The 21,192-nt window shown below is 40.3% G+C and overlaps 1 protein-coding gene across 3 annotated transcripts in view; it reads right to left on the bottom strand.

Annotated features, from left to right (window-relative positions):
* The window catches only part of LOC147261933 (collagen alpha-1(XI) chain-like), an 86,037-nt gene that overhangs the window by 22,661 nt on the left and 42,184 nt on the right, over positions 1–21,192 (bottom strand). For all 3 annotated transcript variants that reach the window (XM_086204245.1, XM_086204246.1, XM_086204247.1), the window contains 28 exons: positions 20,576–20,629; positions 20,133–20,186; positions 19,939–19,992; positions 19,135–19,188; positions 18,900–18,944; positions 18,144–18,197; positions 18,008–18,052; positions 16,377–16,430; positions 15,298–15,342; positions 14,976–15,029; positions 14,838–14,882; positions 14,005–14,058; positions 13,883–13,927; positions 12,996–13,049; positions 12,804–12,911; positions 12,140–12,193; positions 8,891–8,944; positions 7,825–7,869; positions 7,492–7,545; positions 7,319–7,363; positions 7,056–7,109; positions 6,856–6,909; positions 6,490–6,543; positions 5,961–6,068; positions 5,265–5,354; positions 2,792–2,845; positions 467–574; positions 201–308 (listed from right to left, as the gene is read on the bottom strand). In XM_086204245.1, the coding sequence (XP_086060371.1) occupies positions 201–308; positions 467–574; positions 2,792–2,845; positions 5,265–5,354; positions 5,961–6,068; positions 6,490–6,543; positions 6,856–6,909; positions 7,056–7,109; positions 7,319–7,363; positions 7,492–7,545; positions 7,825–7,869; positions 8,891–8,944; positions 12,140–12,193; positions 12,804–12,911; positions 12,996–13,049; positions 13,883–13,927; positions 14,005–14,058; positions 14,838–14,882; positions 14,976–15,029; positions 15,298–15,342; positions 16,377–16,430; positions 18,008–18,052; positions 18,144–18,197; positions 18,900–18,944; positions 19,135–19,188; positions 19,939–19,992; positions 20,133–20,186; positions 20,576–20,629 (1,701 nt within the window). The remainder of the gene's footprint in view (positions 1–200; positions 309–466; positions 575–2,791; positions 2,846–5,264; positions 5,355–5,960; positions 6,069–6,489; positions 6,544–6,855; positions 6,910–7,055; positions 7,110–7,318; positions 7,364–7,491; positions 7,546–7,824; positions 7,870–8,890; positions 8,945–12,139; positions 12,194–12,803; positions 12,912–12,995; positions 13,050–13,882; positions 13,928–14,004; positions 14,059–14,837; positions 14,883–14,975; positions 15,030–15,297; positions 15,343–16,376; positions 16,431–18,007; positions 18,053–18,143; positions 18,198–18,899; positions 18,945–19,134; positions 19,189–19,938; positions 19,993–20,132; positions 20,187–20,575; positions 20,630–21,192) is intronic.

The following is a 21,192-nucleotide window of genomic DNA, read 5'->3' as shown; positions in this document are numbered from 1 at the left end:
AACATGTTTATTTTAACATTTTTAAACAATAATTTTTTTCATGAAAATAGAACTAAAATTTAATCTCGCCTCTTCAAGAAGATCTTAACGTAGATGTCTGAGGATGTTTCCCTCAGTTTTACCTTTCACATATTGGTATAACTGCTTTTAATGTTGAAACAGTGCTTCATTTATTGGAGTTGATGCTTAGCTATACCCACCTTGTCACCATCCTCTCCGGGGGGACCCTGAGGACCGGCTGGACCAGGGAGACCAACAGGTCCTTGAATGCCATCACGACCTGCAGGGCCCATCGGACCTTTCTCTCCCTAAACCCAACATAGAAAGCAGTAATTAAAAAGAGCTGCAGTTTGACAGGTTGGTACTAATACGCTATTACCAAGTTGGTTGGGGCGGTTAGCCTGGTTATAACTTTGTTAATTACAGGGATTACTCTATTAATTATATCGATACAAAATATACTCACAGGAGCTCCCTTTTCTCCAGCGGGCCCAGGTGGTCCTTGGGGGCCATTGCGTCCGGTCAGACCAATTGGACCTCCAGGGCCAGCAGCACCCCTCTCTCCAGGAGAACCCTGTCACCAATGATCAATGACCCATCAATCCTTACTGCATTAGAAAACTTATTTTTATTTTTTTACAGAAATTGCAGTCATGGACAGAAAGTGTACTTGGATTAAATCGATACCTGAAACATCTGACTTGATATTAAGGATTGCCCTAATCAATTCTCAAAGAATATGACAGATTAACATCAATAATCAGATTAAAGAGGATTTCAACCGCACTCTGACAACCATGAACACTTCTACTGAATCTCCAGCAATATTTAGAAGAGACAAGAATTTTGACCTTGCTTTCAGCTTCATTGCAACACCAGAGAACCTGCTGATGAGGAAGTCTATTTCTAGTTCCAACAGTGACACTCAGTTGCAATCAGTAGCTCTTCCCTGCTAAGACTTAAGTTGCCACCACTGAGAGTGAGGTTCCCTCATCAGTGTATCCTATTACTACACCCTTCACTGTGCTTGGGAGGGAGCTCATCACTGTTTAGGTGGGTCCAAATCACTTAAACTGTGACTTCATCCTTGATCAGCAGGTCATTACAACATGCTACCCAGGGAAGGTCTAGGCCTGTATTCAAATAAAACACATGTTTATGCATGTGTACAAGCCAAATATTCACCCTGAGGAAAACACACACACACACACACACACACACACACACACACACACACACACACACACACACACACACACACACACACATATACTCCCACACACTGATTCAACTGCTGATGTGGGGTGCCACCTGGCACTCATATACCTGGCTCAGATAGATATTGCCTGCAAAACACACAGCTCCAAACTGTCATTCCCAGCCTGCCAATCTGCCCGCCAGGACACACACACACACACACACACACACACACACACACACACGCACGCACGCACGCACGCACGCACGCACACATTTTCTTGAACTCAAATGGCTTGCCATTGTTCTCTCTAGTTCCCTCCCTTTCATTGCATCCATGTTTTTCTTGAACACGTGATCTTCAGGGTAGAAAACCCGCAGACGCTCAGGTTTGGGATCCACCTTGTCACATTCATACTTTCTGTCCTTTTTGTCCTCCTATTCTTCAAATGCACACATACACACAATGCTCGCAGCTTAATCTCAGGCAGGAAATCGATGGAGGAAAATATCACATCTCTTGCGTGCGTGGGCATTGCACACAGGCCTCTTTTTCAGGAAGTTTTCAAACACTATCGAAACAGTATATCACATGTTTTTCAGCCAATGGCTCACTTTCAAGCCAATTTAAGAAAACGATCTCATTTCCCGGTGGAAATGGTTTCACTCATTCAGAGAACACCCCTCTTCTCGCTTTCATCATCCTTTTATCCCTGCTCTGCATATCTGCTGTCATCTAATCTGGTGTTGCTCTGTTGCTGGTGTGCAGGGGCAATTATCGGGAGCCCACTTTAACGCTTGAACAAAATGTCAGACGGTTCAAAGCTGCCTGTCAGTCAACTTTCCACACAGATTCACCACCGGAGCTCCCAAGGCTTTTCATTGCATATATCGCTAACTGAGGGGCTCAGAGACAAAGGCAGGGAAAGAGAGCCCCACTTATAGCTTACTCCACCATTCCCGCTCCTTTTCAGGGTCCCAAAGTATGTAAGACGAGGTCAGGGGTGACGCAGTCTGAGCACCCATAATCCGTGAAAGACATCGTAAAGATATCAAGTGTGATACCAACTGAGTCAAAGCTTTCCTGTTATTATCTAAATAAACTTCTACTTTATCTGCATTTGCAAATATTTCTGATCCTAGCAGCATGTTCCTCCCATAGAAAACATCTTTTTAGTCTTCTAAAACCAACGAGCACGTATATTCCTTCCAACAGAGGTACACAGACTCAAAGCATCTCATGTTTAACGGCCATAATACACAAACGTCATAAACGATGAGTATGAGGATAAAAAATACCTTATCACAGATTAGCCTCTTGCTTAAATTATACTTCACATGCAACAAGTACAGCATTTTTTTTCATATTTGATATTTGTTCGTAACTCATTCATAGAATAATATAATAGAACAATAAAATATATCTATTGTAACTATTTCACTATATAATAACATATTGCCTGGTCCTACACCATCATTAGCTGCTAAAAGACTGGGTAACGGAGATGCATAGAGCTGATCTCAAAAGCACATGTCACTTTTTACTGCAATTTCTGAGGCAGAAATGAGGTAACCATAGAAACAGGCTACTTACAATAGGGCCAGGGGGGCCCTGAGGGCCTTCTCCTCCCTTTAAGCCAGCTGGACCCTGAAAGCAGAGGACAGGATAGGGTTAGATGATGTTCACCACTGGCCCCCACTCAACGCCATTCAAAGAGCAGTAATCGCAGCTGTCAAATGGACCTTAAAGTGTGAGTGTATGTGCGTCTGTCTCCATGTGTGTTGATGCATAATTAGCCATATATGAGTTCTGGGCATGTGGAAGCCTTGGATTCAGGGAGGCATACAACTAGCATTTTGGACAAAATATCGTCCATATACAAGCATGCAAACATCTCTTCATGTCTTTCATGAGTAATAAATATTGTATTATATGTAAATTGAAGCAAATGCCATATGTGCATCAGTTCTCATTCGGCTCGTACGAAGTATCTGCTTATAATAAGCGCTGAATTTACGGAGGCAGCAGCTCATTAACAGGGTTACTTCAGGGTTCTGGCAGTGATCAGAAGTTGGGATTAGAGATCCTCTCCTGGCCTTTAAAAAAAACAGAGTGCTTTGAATAAAAAATTGGATTTTTTTTAATTTCGTTAAGAAAGTTACGTTACCTTTTAAGACAATTAAACACATTCGCTACTGCCTGACTCAAACCATGATGTCTCTTTCTTCACTGAAAGGTTCAGCGTCAGTTTGTATGTGCTGGAGATTTTACATTTCCACATTACATTAGTTAAATTACATTAGGGAAGTTACGTATTGGACTAGCTTCAAAAGTACTTCTGAAGACAAAAAAAATAAAAATCACGTGGCTCTTTAAGCAATCAAATATTCGTCTTGCAAATGAAAAGAGTTCAGTGGTATGAATTGTCTTAATTCACCATGTTCAGAAAATAAATAATGATGATGAATGGTACACACAAAAACAAATTCATGAAGGAATGAGACAAAACATTTACTTAGCCTACAGTCCACAGATTGGCTGAATCTCGAGGCATATTTATATTATTCATGCAAAAAAGAAGTTGTTTAATTATCTTCAAAGGAAATTAAAAAGTGAAAGAGTGACTGGGGTTTTGTAGCCTGCAGTAGGCCAGGAGTTCAGCTATAGTCCATCTGTCTCTGGATTCCTGTCATTTCCTTGAGATCCTGGCCCTGGAATTGCAATGCCTGTGCTGAATCATAGCACCAGGAGGCTGAGAGTGCATATGGAAAACACAGTTCACCAGACACAGTAAAGGCTTTCATTATAATAACTAATTTACAGGCTCCAACAGAGCCAGAGGGTGCAGTTGCTGCCAAGCAGGCTCTCTACTTTCCCAAATTCCACACACAAAAAATTATTTATTGACTTGTATATCGCTACTGTGCCTTGAGACTGAGAGATTGAATGAAAAGAGTGACTGTGTATAAATCCAACCCTCACTTACCCAAAAAAAGAATATATAAACTTTTTATGCATGTGCTTACTTGTGCAATAGCTCTCTCTACTTCAGGAAACAGACTACTTCAACAAAATGTGCACTTGCATGTATGTTTGTATCTGTGTGAAAGGATGGAATCACATTAAGAGAGCATGGGAGGCTGTTTGCTTGCATCTGCAAACAGAAGGGTGCTAAGGTCTAGGCTGGACTGCTGTGCACTTCCTTAATGGTCTGCCTTGAAATGAGCTTCAGCCACAGTCCCTCAAGCTGATCCTCTATCAGCCTCTCACAGTCATCCTCTGTCTCCTTGAACTCATTCTCACCCACGCCCATGTCTTATGAGACTTAATTTGGTTTACTTGGCAGGTCAAATTGCAGGGGATATACTCACAAAGTTTGGGTTTGAATTAGAGTGCTTTGATTAATTGTTTGATCAAAACCAACAAGGATTCCTTCAGGAGAGGGAACTACAATTAGCAAGCTCTAACTGCAGACTTCTGTCTCTCAATGCTCCCCAACTTCTGCTGCCTGTTGGCACTTTTTCTTGGCAAATCCTCAGAGGGTCATGGATTTATACACACTAGTCTGTCAAAAACAACACAATTAAACAGCTATTCTAAGGTTAATCAGTAAACGGGGAATGTTTTTAGCAGGCGCGCTGTTTTAGTTTGACAGATTAACAGTGTAAGAGGGATATATGAGTCAGTAACTTACTGGCTCATTTTACTTGCAAATTTTAGCACTTAAATTTTACAAATGAATTTTTTTTTTTAAATTTGCTACTTTTTACTGCAAAGAAAACTTGCTCAAGTTGTTGACTGAAGTGATATTTTACATTAAGATAACATACTGGAAGCAGAAGTATCAGGATCAGTCCAATTACTCTGACTGTGTGAGCCAGTCTTGGGCAGGTCTACTGCCCAGGCTGACATTTGGTGAAACAGCAGGTAGTTAGTCGGATATTTGGGGTTTGGAGTTAAATTCAACAGGGTATTTTCTTAGGATCCAGGAGGATTTCTGCTGTATGAGCACTTTTGAGCATGTTTGTAAAAGTCTAAACTAATGCGTGGGTGGTCTGTGTGTTACCATGGCCCCTGGAAGACCTCTTGCACCCTGGAAGCCCCTCAGCCCTGCAGGGCCTGGCTTGCCACTGGGACCCTGGGGACCTGGATCACCCTGCAGAGAGACAAAACAATGTGCACTTATGTAGCATCTTATATACCGTTGTTAAATGTCAGATTGCTTTGGGTGAAAACATATTTGTCCAACAAAAGAAATGCGGAGTAAAACACTTAACATGATCAATCTGAGCCTAAATTATACCTTATTACTACAGGAAAACACGGAAATAATGATTTCCCCTTTTAACAACCAACTACTGATGGAACAGCAGACTAAAATGCACCATTCATTTAATGACATAATGTCCAGTTTTTAATTGCACTGCATCACTGTAGCTTTCACAAACTCTACCATGTTATTATACCTGATTATAAAACAGCTAAACAGAGACCTCCTGATCTGTACCTTTACAAATATGAGATCATCGCATAACAGTTTAACAAATGGAAATGTACTTTTCCACAGCACCAAATAACTTAATCTGATTAAAGATGTGAATACAATGTGTCTTATTCCATCTAAGATCATTTCCGTCAATTCTGGCCACAACCCAGTCACGTAAAAACAAATTCCACAATTTGGAATAATCCATGTAAGTCCTCATGACTTGTAAGCTTTTTGAATCTTTTGTTAAAAAGTCTTTGCAAAATCTGAATTTACCTTTCCACCCTCTTTTCCAGCAGATCCAGGTAAACCTTGCTCACCAGGTGGACCAGGGGAACCTGGATGTCCTCGCTCACCACTGGGTCCTGTCTCTCCAGTTGGACCCTACCAGGGACAACAGGGTCACATTAAAATCTTAGATGAGAGGAAATCACAGTTACTTAAATGAGATGGAACACTGATTCGGTTCTGGTTAACATTATAACAAAACGATTTACCTTAATCCACCTTTCTTATTTTTCAGCACCAAATGGAAGCCTTAAGGGGATGGAATCATTTATTTTCAGCCCACTGATGCCATGCATCATTACTTGCACATCTCACGAAAGGCATCTTCCATTCAAAAGCTTTTCAAAACCATTTGATGCATTTTGATTTTAATCTGTGCACATGGGAATAGTTTTTTTAGGGACCATCTGGTACAAGCTCAAGTTTCGGTGTCTCATAACTCAATCCAACAGTACACACAGGATATGTGTGAGGAGCTAGAGTCTAACTTTTATAGCGAAGGGTAGTGCAGATCTACCTGAGGTCCAACCACCCCTCCAGGTCCTGGAGGTCCTGTCTTTCCTTGGAATCCCTGAAGACAGAAAACAGAGTTAATGTGGATGCTACATAAATAATAGAGTACAGTTTAAAACATACTACATGTCAAGGTCTGCTTGTGACTGCTTGTGTCACAATTAATCATCATTCAAGACTATCAGTTGTTGTTTTTTTTAGAAATAAAAGTAGTGTTATATTTTATGAGAATGTTCTTCTTCACTTTATTACTGGTATGACCTATCTGAGATAGTGAACAACAAAAACAGCAGTGAGTGGTTGCTGATGCGTGATGGTTGGGGTCAAATGTCACAGCGGAACACACTCATGGACAAAACAGCCCACTAACCGTCTCTCCTCTCTGTCCAGGATGACCGGGCAGCCCATCTTTTCCTGGTGGGCCCTGGGGGGGTGAACAGGTAGACAGTTCACAAAAATCACCCGGTTGTGAGAGTGCATTAATATTTGAAGAGCTTATGGGAAAAGTGTCAACATGAACTTTTTGTGGATGGCGCTAACTCTCACGACAGTTTGACAGCAGCTACTTACATTTGGTCCTTTAGGTCCAGGGAAACCGACAGGGCCCTGTGGTCCTTGAGGTCCCTTTTAATGAGGGCAGACACAACACAGTTTTCATTATTGAGTAGAAGCTAAGAGGAACATAATGTATTTTAGCTTGTAAACTTAACTTTCTTAAACTTGTCACTCATTTTTTTAAACCACATCTTCACTATTTATTTGATGCCACAGATCTGCAGTTATACCCTGATATGCAAAAAATACTTCTGATGAAAACAAAATGTAACACTAACCCTCTCTCCTGGTGGCCCAGGGGGTCCATCATTGCCTGAGGTGCCCTGAGGAAAAAAAAAATTGAAGTATATAAATGTTTTTATGAATCCATTGACCATTTGGTTACTGAAAGTCACTCTACCGCTGACTTTTGTTAAAAGTAGAACAAATAACAAATGGCCCTGGCTCTCACCTTTGCACCTGGTTTTCCTGTTGGTCCTCTGGCACCACGTCCACCACGTGGACCCTGTATGAAAAGTGTCAACAGAAAAAAATTACAGACATTTTTACTGTTTTCTTTCATGTGTATGCAAAATGTAACAACAAAAACACAGAAAGCAATTGCATGAAGGGCAGGTAATCACAATGTCTATTGCCTTTCTCTACAATTGCCTGTCTAGCCCACATCCCCTCAAAAGACAAGAAAATAAGCCCCTATAGTGATACACAATGGGAAGGCATTTCATCTGAACACAATAATACATTAATGTGAAGAGCTGACTTTATAGACAGTCAAATTGCCTACCGTTGGGCCACGCTGCCCTCTTGGACCAGATTTGCCAGCAATTCCCTAAGAAATAAAAACAGTAGTTTAAATTTAGGGAAAAACATTCATTGTACATCAGCAGATATAAACACATGGCCCAAAACATAAAGGGCTTGGAGAAAGCCATTAATTTCAACAATTTTAGCATGTTTGAGCAAAAATAAATAATCAAACCGCTGCAGTAAGTGGTTACCCAGAAGCACTTGACAGCTTGAACTACCTGTCAGTTGTAGCGGACCGGGGGCCAGAGGTTCCTGCCTCTCAATGTCTGTCTGAGAGCCGAGACAAGCTTGTTTCATCAATAATAACCCTCCTGCCCATCACCTTTCTTGCCTCTCATCCTGTCATCTGTAACCCTTTTCAAGTAGGCCCACTCTGTCATTACGTTCACACATCTGAAAACATGTCCGTTGGATTTCACAAGGACAAAAAGTACATGGACAATCTATCTTTCCTTTGAATTTTTGGTATGTCTCTCTGGGCTTGTTTTTTGTAGTTTGTGCTAGATCCCTTCATTGCAGTTAAGAACAGTCTTAATGCTGCAGCATACACAGACATGTAGGGCGATGACGTGCCTTGTACCTTGTGGCAACAGTTAGGGGAAAGCCATTTCCTGTTCTGACAAACCAAGATGTAACTAAAGTCGTTTGGGTTTCCTTTGACACAGATAAGACTACAACACAGTCAACTAGTCCAAGTAAAAATGGGATGAGGCTGACTAATTACATGAAATGATTGACACTCACTAAACTAAAGGAAAAACAGCTTCAAAAGTTAACACTACAGTAGCCTTATACACCTTTGACCTCAACCCTTTGCCCATCCAATGTCTTTGGAATGAACTACTGTACAATGCAGGGTCCTATTTCTGAAAATGAGTCAAAGTAAAAAAAAATTTCCAGTCTTCTCAGTATACAAGTTTTCTACAATACAATGGCCCTTTGGTGATTGCGTGTTCTGCAGGTTTTACACTCTCTTTGGTACATATGAAAGCATTAGTGACTGATGACAAAAAAGAAAGAGAATGATGATTTTTGCAGCTCACCCTTGCTCCTTTCTCGCCATTTGCTCCGGGGAAACCAGGGAAACCATTGGAACCCTGAAAGACACAAAAAGATAAAGTAAGAGATACTGAAGACAGAAAAGAGCGACAGTTCTGAGAAAGCTACTTGGATGAACTTGCAGAGGAAATTCTGCAGAGGCAAATTCCTTTTGTGCTTTATTGACCGAGGCTAATGAATAGAGAAACTGTGAAATCCTTACAAACAGTACACACTCTACGCAGCAGATTGTTACATTTTGTTTTGATCCCCATAAATACATTCTTTTATTTCATCAAACTAACCCAAAGGGAAAGTCTCCTCTTTTTCATTTGAAGACTTTCTGTACAGACAGAGAGGTGCTGTTGTGTTGTTCGTTCAGTAGGGAAGCAAATATGGAGCTAAAAGGCAATGGGAGCAAATAAAGACAAAGGAAGGGGAAACAGCAGATTCCCTTTGATACCCATCAGCAATTTAGTTATTGGGCTTTTGCAGGCTGCGCCCCCTGATAGCAGTGATGGTGCCAGTCAAACAAACGCTGGGAGGGCAATCACTGCTGGATGGAAAACAGTGTACCAAGCAGCTTTCCAATACAAACTCACTTAATACAGAATTAGCTACAATACATATAACTTCAAACCATGTAATTTAAATATTTATTGTATTCTCTACATAGGAAGGTCATGTGTATGTCTGACTTTGAGCGAAAATCCTTATCTGATGCAACGCACATCTATGCAGTGTTCATTACTGCTCACATGCATATGTATAGTGTCTGTAATACTGTAGAGGATAAGCAAGGGCACAATAATAAGGTGGTGTGGGCTGAATTGCAAGAGCCAAACAATGGAGAAGGAGCATGAAGGGAGATCTATGCTGCTTAATTTGTTTTTCACAGAGGTGTAGTTATGGTAAACTGGAAGGAGAGATGGTTCTGGACAAGCCTGACTTGCGCCACAGAGATAAGACAGTCCACTGAAGCATGTGGAAAAAGCATTTGAAATTAACGGCGTGGGAAGGCTGTTAACCAGGAGTGACTGGGTGAGCCAAAAACAAAAAAAATCATGCAAAGTCTGATAAAGAGGATCAAGGCTGCAAATGGTTCTTTGATAAAAATCTGTTAAAATCGTGCAATAACACAAATATCCCATTCACTAGTGTAAAAATGTAAATATGTACAAAAGATACCACTTTATCTTCTTGATTTTCTGTTTATCTTTTTCTTTATTATATATCGTTTGTATTACTATTTTTGAGATTGTGTTTCATCTCTATTTATCTTATTTTATCTATATCTTCGATCGGTTACTGCCTCCTTATTCATCTCTACTGTGAAATGGAGCACTGCAATCCAACAATTTCCCACAAGGGATTAATAAAGGATTTCTGAATCTGATTCTGATACTGAAACTACTCCCGAGGTTTATGTTACTTTTTTTTTTTTTAACAGCGATGATACCGTGCAATCTTGATCATAGGCTTTTTTTTGTTGTTCTGTATAAATTAAACACACAGAGGAACTTAATTTTCTTGACTGATATGATAGGAATTCCCTGATGTAAAGTTGCATGATTGTGCTGAACAGACTATACTATACTTTTATCATGTAAAATGCAGATAAGTTGTCATGACATGGGTCAGTTTAGGACGTTGTCCTCATAAACTGCAATAAAATAACAAAATTGGGGCCTGGAATGTCGTTACAGAACCATGAACAAAAATATTGTGAAGTACTGGTGTATCAATTTCATTGCACACTCCTAATGAATCTAGCTTAAAATACTTTGAACACTAAAGTCAACCAAATTAGGTTCACCTAGTGTCAAGTTTGTGTCGAAAACAAATACTGTATCTTCAAAATAATCAAAACAGTAGAAAAGTCTAGAAAAGCTTTCCTATTATGTAACAGACAGCTCCATAGACATTTCAAATATAAGATATCTGCCGAGAAAAATACGATTTTCGGCTGCATCTGATGGTTTGTTTATCCGTTGGCCTGTCACAACCATTACTTCTGCACCGATTTAGATTACATTTTGTGGAGAGATGCATCGGGAGGATAGGATCGGATGGTGGAACTTGACCTTTATGAAAAAAATCTGACATATTTACTTTGACAACATATATGATTAGGACACTGTCTGGACTCTGACAAATGTTGATCAAAGAGTGAGCTAGTGGCCTCAGCGGAGGTATGCATTCTACAGAGTGCTGCTCTTAGAAATAAACTCAAGCACGGGCTATAAACATGGGACTGCTTATACAGTGCCAAAGAGAGGATGCTATTATTGCCTTTCTGAAAACTTTCTAAACAAAGATCTCATCCAGGACTCCACTGGGAACCTTTGTGTTTATGGATACAAACAAAACTTGTTCCGCTATCATCACTGCTACTGTCTACCTCTACTACACATTTGTTACACTGATTCCATTTGGGAAAAGTTTGCTCAAAAATGAGATATCTAGTCATTGAAGGGAATGAGACAATTACTCAGAAATTACTGGAACAATTAGATAGGAACTCCCATCTCATTTCCTTTGTGTCTCTATCACTTTGTCTCTTATTAATTTGTGAGCCATGCTCGGCTCAGATCCTGCTGACATTAACAGACAGAGCAGGAGACTCGCATATCTGGATGTTGTGAGAGTGGGTGTATCTGACCCATCATATCAGTGCCAAGCTGTCAGTGCTGACAGCAGCAGAGAGAAAGCAGCTGCAGCAGCACATCTTAATAGTGGAGCTGCGGCAGAGCGGTCAGTGCTACAGTGCAAGGAATGCAAGAATGTTAAATGGTGTCTGGAAGAGGCTGAAGGAAAGATAGATGATGACTCCAGCAGGTGACCGTGCCACTCAAGGTTCCCAACAAGAGTTATAGTGAGAATGTGTCTGCTTGTGTTTGTTGGTTTAAACATTAGTCAGCAAATCAGAAGATTTGTCAGCATGTGAACAAGGTTGGACATGAAAGGGCCTTGATGGAAGGTTATGAAGTCATTGAGAGACTCAATACATATATACAATATACATCCACGTACAGTATGCATAAATATTTTAAATAAATCCTAGGAGGCAAACACGGATTGTCCTTCAACTGATCACATCACAGCAAGTGTCTCCTCTGATGAATTGCCATTGACTAAGTCATTAAACACCAATAGCTGGTCCTGATCTCTCACTCCCCAGTGCAGCAGGCACACATCCTACAAGAATTTCTCAGTGTTGATTAGTGGAGTATATTATTGCTCTCATCATTCACCTTAGGGCCTTGTCGTCCAGGGTACCCAGGCAATCCAGGGACTCCAAGTTTTCCCTAAAAAAAGAGCAAAAAAAAGAAAAGAAAAAGAAAAGAAAGACGCTGAATTGTCAGTGTATCGCTAGAGACATTGTTTTAGACAGCAGTAAAGCTCACAGAAGCTTTGCAAAGTGCTATAAACTCATAACCATAAAGTTTTACTTTGGTCCATTGCGTTGGATGACGTAAATGCAAATATCTTTTTAGAAGCTTTACTAGTAATTTTATAGAGAAAAACTGCAGCTTCAGTCTGAGCAAATATTCTGAAAACTCTCCATAAGTCAGAGGAGAAAATCTGGCCAATTAAAGTGGGACTACTGCAGAGCTCTGAGGAGGAGGTGGAGGAGACAATCTCAGCTCCATGATGATCTGGATAGCAACAAAACTACAAGTCTGTGTCTTTCCAGTTCACCTCATTACAAACATCAGCTACTGGGGGAGTATTACGTTTAAGGCGAGCAACCTTGATGATTATCCGAAGCAGCCATGTATTCCTAGAGTGTGTTTACATCTCTGCATGAATCTTTACTCACTGAGTACATTTAACTGAACATCTGTATGCAAGATTTCTATACTCAACTCAACATACAAAGAGCAATAAAACATTTAAAATCAATAGGATATTTACCTTCTCTCCTGCTTGGCCCATGCCACCAGCCTCTCCGCTGGGTCCTGCCTTGCCCTTAGGGCCCTCAGGTCCGTCCTCTCCTCTGGGTCCTACGACACCAAGCTCACCCTGGATGAAAATACAAGACACCACTGTTGATTTTTATTCCCTTAAACAACTGAAAATAATACTATATTACAGATGATAAGTCACCTTGTCGCCTTTGAGACCCATGTCACCTTTGAAACCAGGGAATCCATCTTCTCCCTACAAGTGACAGATTTACTTTTTTATACAATATTACACAAACCACAGACACAAAACCAATGACTTTCAGTTAAATGGTTTACTTTGGAAAATCAGCAAAAGACTGGAATACTAACTGAATAGTGATGAAATCATGGTGAAATTTTAACATGGTAGTTGCACTTTTGGAGAAAGTTTCGTGGCTCCTCAGAGTGATTAATAGTGACACCTAGTGGCCACTTTAATAAACCATTCACATGAACGCCGCTAAAAAACACAGGCTGAATGTTACTCTACTGACATCTGGTGGTTCAAATCCAGAATGCAGTTTTCAAAGACTTACAGATTTGAAGCTTTTTTTCGTCTTTCAGACATAAAACAAATCTTTGTGGTAATTTATTCAATAAGTTATTATTAGTTCATGACCTCACATGCACTGGTGAAATATCTGTCCCAGAGGAATTCTCCCAAGACCATACTGAGGTCTAATAGTTTTAAAACGTGATATTTTTAGATAATTTCAGAAAAAAACCTCATTCCCAGACAGTCCAGAATTAGCAACAGGCAAGCAAACTTCAACAATCCAAGAAACAATGGCAGCAGATCAATCATTGCTGGAACGGCGCAGCAAACAGCCTCATTCTAGTTTAATGTTCCACAAACCATTACAGCTCAGTGGCATGAGGACTTATCTGCCAACCTGATGGACCTTTAAGAGTTTTTTTCTCCCTCTGACTGACTTAAAAAAAAAAAAATCCCATTTGAGAGGAAATTGCAAATCTGATGGTCTATTTTAGAGAAATGCCATATGTCAACCATGTAGAGGAAGAAGACTAGACTGAAGAGATGTTTACCTTTTCTCCTTTACCACCTTTAAGGCCTCTGATTCCCTCAGCTCCCTGTAAAGAGACGTACACAGATTTAACGTAAAACTCAGGGAAAAGACATTGTGTTGTATGACTATGATTGTACTCACTTTGACACCACGGGGCCCAGGATAACCGATGGTTCCCATAGGACCAGGAAGACCCTGAAAACACAGTGTCATGTGTGATCAGTGAAGCCAAAGATGTAGAGAAATATTTTAAAAAAAAAATTCAGGTTGTCAAATGTCTGCATAACCTGCATATGAGCAATGATACAGGGTAACATCAAAAATGGATGATGTAGTTTGGCTTCCTGCTAGCATTTTTAGCAGTTACTTGTGTTTAAAACCTGATTCTGGGAGGTTTTACACACACACACACACACACACACACACACACACACACACACACACACACACACAGAGCATAATCTAAATCTTATTAAGGTCTTAAAACAGTCTACAAATCAATGAGGCGACCACCACAGTTCCACGAGTAATTGATTATAAATTGGCCTATAATCATTCCAACAATTAGACTTGGACCAAATGATTGGAGTCACATGACTACGCGCAGTGTTCATCAGAAATATTTCCATTCATCTCTGACACATTTGCAAAGACTTTGCAGCAATACACTACGGGAACAAGTAAAACAAGCTGAAATCTAATAGACAAATAAATTAGAAAAAAAACAAGCGAACTCTAAGGATCAATTCCCCACAGTTATAGTTAATTGCAGAGTAGAATGTGTCAGTCAGCTTACCTCATGATATCTACATTGTGTTTATGTCACACTTTTCCTGTCTGCCAAACTACGTAGCATTGTGGGCTAAAAAATGTAGAATTAACTTAAAAGACTCAACTTTTTTAACAAATAATTTCATGTTCTATGATTAATCCTTGACAGCTCACTCATAATAAACACAGTACAAAATACTCACAGCTGCTCCTTTCTCTCCTGCAGGGCCTTCTTTGCCTGGGTGACCCTATAAAATGAGAGGACTTCAGTTTAGAAACATCTGATTATAATGCCATTTTGACTGATCGATGAAAACATAAAAGAAGAGTGTGGGACTTACAGGAGGGCCATCAGCACCAGCGAGTCCAGCCAAACCTTGTTTCCCTTGAGGTCCCTACACAAAGATAATGGCAGGTGAGAAAGATGATGACGGATAAAGACTCTTGAAAAAATAACATTAAGTGCAGGTATTGTTTTTGTAGTTATGTGTATTTGCTTTAAGTGCATGTGGCGATTTTTTGTCTGTGCCTCGATGCTGCAGAGGAGCTACTTTTAGTGTCGACGGTCGTGTATCTGCAGAATCACTTATGAGTTCCTCACTTAAAATTCACTTATCGGGGGAGGGATTGTTGAGAGGATGACTGCTCTCCCTGCATACTTACTTTGTCACCTGGAGGCCCAATTGGACCTTGAGGACCAACAAGACCCTGAAAGACAAAGGAGACATGTTATTGGTATAATCAGCGTAATTCAGTTCCTTGATAGTATGGAATGAAATATTACGAGGAAAAGAGTTCCTGTTTAGGCATTTAGAAAAGTCTGTATGTACTTTTTAAACAGTGGTCTGCATTCATGATTTGCTTATTGTTTTTGAATGACTTCACTTTATTCCTTCTAGAGTTTCAACCATTGTTATTTTAGCTTGGATAATTCGCACTGCTTGTTCATTCAGCTGTGCAAAGCAATGCTCATTATTTTCTGGAGTCATTTGCAAGCCACACATATTCTTCAGAATTATTTCTTGGGATGTATGTCTGAATAAGTTATATATAGTTAACAGAGTAATAATGCATTGTTGTTGTTTTTTTTCTCCAGGTTAATGCTTTTGCTGGATGGCATTATTCTGCCTCTAGCCAGGTATAATTAACAGGAACAATTTATTTATTCAACCTGCATAATTAGGATATTATGATTAGGATAGTAATACTTTCCAGGGGAATGACGCCATCCTGTCCCACTGTGCTGCGAGCGTTAGCAAGACTCAAAATCTCACCTGGCAGTGGTCATTCTGCCCTGGCTACAGTATTAACTGCACTGCTTTGTGTTAAAGAGGACTTCAAATTCAAATATTTTTCCACCAACAGGATAATGTAATCAGGTTTTCGATCAATTCTCATCTCAGCAGGAGAGAGAGAGGATGTTTTTCAAAGCAAAGGGCAACTTAGGAACAGAGAGACAGAATAGAGAGGACAGCAGAGGAATAGCATTTCTGTGGATGTGTGACCAAGAAACCAGATCTGTAAATGAGTTCATACTACTCCATGTTACAAACTTGCAAGGAGGATAGATCATGAAATGAACAGAGTGATGGGGGGAGCAAAAAGTGGATGAAAGATGAAAGGAGAGGAACAGACAAACAGAAAATTTGAGACAGCACAAGAGAGGGACTGTGGTGGAGTTAGAAAACAGATCCTGAGAAATAGGTGGAGAGAGAGAGAAAGAGACGGAGAGAGAAACTTACATGAGGACCAGGCAAACCCTGCTGACCAGGAGGTCCTGGCTCTCCTTGTGGACCCTGTACATAACAAAGACAAGACGAGGGGGTGATTACCATCAGTGCCATTGACTCTATTCTATTCAATCTATGGTACAGATTTTCATTTACTAATGAAAAAAAAAATGCAGTTAAAGTATTCAGGTATTTAAGTAAACACATAAACCTTGCCAGGGTACAATACAATGCCATCCACTTCTGCAATGTGTTCCACTTTAACAAGGATTATTTTTTTCAAGCTTTGTTGAGAAAGTCAAAAAGATAATAATTGCATTTTTCATTTATCATTGAGGTAGCTGGTGGTGTTGAGTGCGTGACATTGAAATGTGTTTCTACTCTTCTGCCAAAGAGTACTGGTCCAATGAAGTGTACAGATAATGAATGACAAAACTCAGATTAACTGACGAAAGGTTGATTGGCAACACTTGTGTCTTTTGTTCGCACAGTAATCTTGATATTGATGCCAGGGTTAATGTATTTTTTCCCATTCAGAACAGTGGTACCTGCGTTTTTGCTTTGATTGGTTTGTTGCTCGTCAGATTAAAATGACTTCATTTAGACCATGTCAAGAATGTCAATGTGGTGATGAAACAGATGAAGCAGAACTGCTTTATGGCATTATTCTACGTTAAATGTAGTTCAGAGTGCCCTACGATCTAGTGCAAGGTCATATTTTGGTCTGGTCAGAAAGTTTGGCTATGGAATATTTCTTTCCCTAAATGCCCTCTTTGGGGCTTCAGAGCCATCTGGGTATGGATTAAGACTAATGTGACTAACTGGAATGGTGGGCTGTTTTGTATCCCTGCTGAGATTTAGTGTGTCACAAACCAAACACATACAAAAACAGACAAAACCCTCAGGGAAGAAGCCTGCTCCAGCTGTTACAACACAAAACGAAATGCTTGACTCTTGAGAAGTTTAGGTTGCCTGACAGTGATTGTTAGCAGAGCATTCATCTCAGAGCCAAACGGAGTGAATGGAGTCTTTACTCGTAAATGATCATTTAAAAACATCCATATGTTAAAGGCTTGTGTGAGTTCAATAATGGCCGGTAAACACTACTGTAGATACTTTTAAATGCTCTGGTTTGATTTTTAGAATGAGATGAGATAAATACTTTGGGGACATTAATGAGAAGCACACAAGCGCTTCTATTGTTTTGTGTTCTTTCAACGGCTGCTTGTTTCTTCAGCTCAGTGACTCAGTGACTTCACAGACAACATGTGAGTTTGTTTGACTGTCTTGGTCAATTATCTGTTATCCTCATTCAAACTTCCAACTGAGACCCTCCGGAAAGCTGAATGCAAGAAGGACTCATTTGGTTTCTTCTGTGTTATCCCTTGCTAGAGCTTAAGACATCTTCATCCTAGACTATTCATGCAGCAACATTTTTGTTTATAGGGAAGGCCTGAGAGCTGTGATAAGACACCCACCATCACCAACCAGCAAATGAGCCATGACCTGCTTTTGTTATATCATGTTACACAGGTGATATAGGTGACTGACCTGCAGTCAGCCACAGGATACATGTGGTCTTGACATGTGCATATTATTTCCTTTGCTGTCATAGTTTTCTTTAAATACAAAATATTTCTCACCATGTTTCCTTTAGGACCAGCTTGCCCATCAAGTCCAGGAATGCCCTAAAAAAAAAAAAAAAAGACCATAAAAGTTGTCATCTCATGGAATTATGAACATGTAGTATGAGAACGGTGACATAAGTGATGGACGTACACGTTGTCCTGCAGGTCCAGCAGACCCTCTTGGGCCAAGCAAACCTCTCGGGCCCTGTATTTCAAGACAAATGCAAAGTCGATCAAATGAAGTGAAGTAATGTTCAAAGACAATGGATACTGTGTAATCCTTCTGAACAGTGTGTTGCATTTATAAATAGGATGTTGAGCTCTAGGTGAACTATCTATAGTGATGTGACTCGATGTGAAATACTGACCCCATGTGGTCATAAATGGTAACTGCCGGTTCAATTCAAGGAATGAACATGAAAGTTGAAAGTCATGCACATAAAATCACTGCACTGACTTTCATCTTTTGGTATGATGAAATTCCCTGCAACTGTTTCCTCAAATGGACAATTCTGTTTTGGGTATGACGGGAACGACCCATTTCTCATACAAGTCAACGCTCCACTGGAAGACAACTAGGCAGATTATGGCAGCTTCCCTAGAGAGAACAACACATTTCCCTGTTCTATTTTCTGATGTATTATCCAGAGATATTCTGGCATTGCAAGGTCAAATTACAAATGCAATGGTCCTTGCAGACAGGAATGTTGTTACAGTTGCAAGAGGAGAAGAGGGCGAGGCAGTGTGTTTAGGTAATTGCCAAAATTTATGTTGGAAAGGAAAAGATGGGATGCCTGCAGAGCAAAAAGAGATGAGTAACATAAAGCTCACATTTTTTAGCTCTAAAAGATGTAGTTCAACAATTCTCTCTCTCTCTCTGTCAACAGATGACAAGAAAATCACTTACACTCTCGCCAGCCACACCTCTCTGTCCAACCTGGCCATCTTCACCCTTTGGAGCAGAGACAGAAACAGAGGTTTACTGGGACAAAAACGCAAAAGAGTGAGTTATTGGGGCAGAGAGAGGAAGAGTCGCTTATTGGGAAAGAATGAGAAAGTGTAAGATATTAATAAAATCATTTTTCATTATTTTTCAGTGTTGCTAAGAACAGGACAAGATCTCCAGACACTCAGAAACTCACTCTTTGGCCATCCTCTCCTGGAGGTCCTGGAGGACCTGTAGGACCCAATTCTCCCTGAACAGAAAGTATCACAACAAAGACTCATTAACAAATAGAGGGAGTGGCGATGTCACAAAACAAGTTTGAACCCTGCAGTTAGGACACAGAAAAAAACCAACTATTTATGCTTATTGAAAAAATTATGACACGGGTCAAAAATTCACGAAACCGAGTTGAGAAAGGGCAACAAAACATGGCAACAAAACTGCCTTTAATCCGCGCATGTTCACCACAATTGGCATGGACCTATATGGTTTGTCGTATTTCGAGTCCTCTATAAGGGCTTGTCTACCTCTGGTGGCCCTGTAATTACTCAGTATAGGATAAGGAATGAAAGCTCGTCTAGAAATACTCCTCTATGATCTCCTTTGAGTCTCTACGCAGGCCCAAATTCCACAAACACCAAACTCAGCACTCTTCATCAGCCTCTAGGCCTGGTTAAAGGCAGCCCAAGCGGTTCTGGAGCCGTTCCCGCCTCTTGTAACTGGGTCAAACGCCCTAATGAGTTCCACTGGTTTAGAATTAACATCTGTCAACACTGGCATGTAGATGACATGGGTGGGAGGTAGGCTCTGAATCACCAATCAGCCCTGATGCAGTAGTAAGGATAGGGTTGAGCAGCAATGGCTGTGATCACTGAGGAGAAATATTTAGGACTAGAAATATGAGAGATTGTAGCTTCTTATTTTTGGAAACGGACAGCAGTCTTAAATGATGTCTGTCCACTGATCTCCCAAAACTAACATGTTCTGTCTTTCTACTTACTCTATGTCCCTTCTCTCCAGGAAGACCAGGGAGGCCGTCAAAACCTCGGTCACCCTGAAACAGAACAAACAGTTTGGTCAATCAATCAACAGGTGTCGACTCTTTCTAAACACTTGAGATATCTTGAGAAAGCTTTTTTTTCTAAATGAAGCACACAGATACTAGATTTTTGGATGACCTGGTGTGTACTTTACCTTGGGCCCAGCCTCTCCTGGCATTCCTCGTGCACCATCAGCTCCATTACGGCCCTGGAAGACACACAAATATCATGTCTGGCTACATGGAAATCACATTAGAAATATTTGTAGCTATCTTGGATGGCTGTGCAGAATAAACAGAAGGCAGATGCTATCATACTTCTAACTAGTTTATAGTTAAACAAGCATGACTTTATGGAATTACACAACACAAAAAGATGATTATTGGGTGCAGCAGACTTCGAAAATAAATATGTGAAATAAGGCCATGCTTGAATCAAGACTGGTCTTGTCTTAAGGCACTGTTATTGCATCCTTTTTAGCCTGAATTATTAAGACATTCTAAACTTTGTCTTGTGATGCAACATTTTGTTTGTCATGATTAAATTACTAACAAAGTAAAATAGCGTAAAAATGTGCCTTGTTTGCGGTATTCTTACCCTCTTTCCTGGTTTTCCTGGGGGGCCAGTCCCACCCTGTAGACCCCTGGGACCCTATGGATAGAAATGATAAATCTTAGAATTAAAAAAAAGAAAACATTTAAGTCTCCCTCTAGTCAAAAATGAGTTGTTCTTGGAATGGTATAACGTTTTTCTCTGCAAAAATCAGCTTGTAAGAGCCGGTCTGAGGAGCATGATTTGTGACATCACAAATATTTTGATCCCTCAAGTATAATGTGGAACTTTGAAGCCTCCTGTGCAGAAACAGTGAGAATGAACTCTATAGAGAAGTAGGACAGTGTAACATGTGGAATGAAAAACATTCACATATTCAAAAATCTAGATATTTCAAAATGGTACAAGAGTCGCAGGCTTTTTAAGGATTTCATTTTAATTTTAAGTCATTTGCCTTTGTACAATAACAATTCAGCTCCGCCCCCTCTGCTGTTCTCAGCACCACCATGGACTAGCATATTTCTCCTCCCCCTCATCTGGATTTGTCGGCGTGTCACCAGGTGAGGACGTAGCACATGGGAGGATCACACAATTGCTCACAGTTCCCCTCCCCCAAAATAAGCCGCCCCACCGACCAGAGGAGGTGCTAGTGCTGCAAACAG

Source organism: Aulostomus chinensis, chromosome 5 (genome assembly GCF_037954235.1).
Source record: "Aulostomus chinensis isolate RoL2024-O1b breed Wild chromosome 5, RoL_Achi_v1.0, whole genome shotgun sequence".
NCBI lineage: Eukaryota > Metazoa > Chordata > Actinopteri > Syngnathiformes > Aulostomidae > Aulostomus > Aulostomus chinensis.
Note: the sequence above shows the minus strand (reverse complement) of the source record. Positions and strands in the feature narration are given on the sequence as shown.